At 37.6% G+C, this 1,648-nt stretch overlaps 1 protein-coding gene across 2 annotated transcripts in view; it reads left to right on the forward strand.

Moving 5' to 3' along the window:
* The first annotated feature begins 303 nt into the window (after positions 1–303).
* Positions 304–1,648, forward strand: part of LOC107479975 (glutathione S-transferase T1) — a 6,569-nt gene continuing 5,224 nt past the window's right edge. The window contains exons 1-2 of one of the 2 annotated variants that reach the window (XM_016100091.3): positions 304–522; positions 618–664. In XM_016100091.3, coding sequence (XP_015955577.1) covers positions 455–522; positions 618–664 — 115 coding nt within the window. In that variant the 5' untranslated portion in view covers positions 304–454. Of the gene's footprint in view, positions 523–617; positions 692–1,648 lie in introns of both variants that reach the window. The other variant, XM_016100090.3, reaches the window with a different exon arrangement.

The following is a 1,648-nucleotide window of genomic DNA, read 5'->3' on the forward strand; positions in this document are numbered from 1 at the left end:
CACGAAGACTATCTTCTGTGGTTATAATTGTCCTTTTATTCTTATATAGATACGACTTAGCGTCTATATTTTTTATGAGTATAAATAATAATTTATTTAAATAATTAAAAATTTTAATTTATATTTTAATATCAATAAAATATTAAAATATTATTACGATTTATGTAAAAAAATATTTTATATTTTATATATATACGTGTTTCGTTTCTACTAAGATTTTAAAATTAAAATTTGCTTCGCCATGTTATATCATGTCCCGGATTCTTGTCGGTGCATTAGTGTGAAGGCATACTAACACTAGCTGTTGTGTTTTTGACTTTTTGAGTTTGCGTGTGTCTGCTACCGCTTAAGATAGTCAACATTACGCAACTAAGTTCTCAACTTAGACATAGAAGCAGTTCCAAATTAACAAGGCAGAGAGGATCAAAACTCAAAAGCCAAAAGGGAAAGGAAGATGGGGAAGCTGAAGATGTATACGGATCGTATGTCCCAGCCTTCTCGTGCAGTCCTCATCTTCTGCAGGTACACACTACTCACTCTAACTCTGTCACTCATGACATCCTTTAATAATACAATCAAACAGTCTCTGATTGTGCACAACTCCCTTCTTTGTAAAGGGTTAATGGAATTGACTTCGAGGAGATTAAGGTAGATATTTCCAAAGGTCACCACCTCACTCCTGACTTTACGGGTAGATATTTCTTGTACGATTTGGTTGCAATAGTTGGTGCTGTCCGCTCTGCTTGAAGAAAATCTCATGCCCTAAGCTGTTCAAGTTGTGATGTTGATGGTTTGATGAATCAGAAGGGATTAAGAGAGGGAGAGAGATAGGTTCTTCTCATTATTGGAGAGAATGAAAAATCCCCCTTAGAAAATATTTGTTGAGTTATTACACCTTATATACTATGTACTTTTTTTTTATGTACTCTCACTAAAAAATAATTACAATGGTAAACCTATTATTGATAAAGAAATAATCTAGGTAACACCCTCCCGCAAGCTAGAATTGTGTAAATCTAACAATCCTAGCTTGGAAACATTGGCAAGAAAAGGACCCGGTGGCAGAGCTTTGGTAAGAAAATCAGCAAGTTGATCCTTTGAACGAACTGGCATAAGATGAATGAGACCAGACAAATGCTTTTCACGAACAATGTGGCAGTCCACTTCAATGTGTTTAGTTCTTTCATGAAAAATGGGATTATTGGCAATGTGAATGGCTGACTGGTTGTCACAGAATAGAGTGATAGACTTTTGAAGCGGCAAGCCAATGAAATCCATTAAGAAAGATAACCAACTAGCTTCACAAGTGGCAACAGCAAGAGACCTATATTCAGCTTCTGCAGAGGACTTGGCAACTGTGGTTTGCTTTTTACTCTTCCAGCTAATGAGCGAGTTCCCAAGCATGAAGCAATAACCGGAAATGGAGCGACGAGTATCGGCACAGGTAGCCCAGTCAGCATCGGCAAATCCAGTGAGATGCAGATTAGAAGTAGAGGAGAAGAAGAGACCAGTTGCAGGTCGGCCTTTTAAATATCGGAGTACACGAAAAGCAGCCTGTAGGTGAGAAGTTGTTGCACAGTCCAAAAATTGGCTCAAACGTCCCACAGCATAAGAGATATCGGGTCTAGTATTTGTGAGGTAAAGGAGT

This window comes from Arachis duranensis, chromosome 3, assembly GCF_000817695.3.
Source record: "Arachis duranensis cultivar V14167 chromosome 3, aradu.V14167.gnm2.J7QH, whole genome shotgun sequence".
NCBI lineage: Eukaryota > Viridiplantae > Streptophyta > Magnoliopsida > Fabales > Fabaceae > Arachis > Arachis duranensis.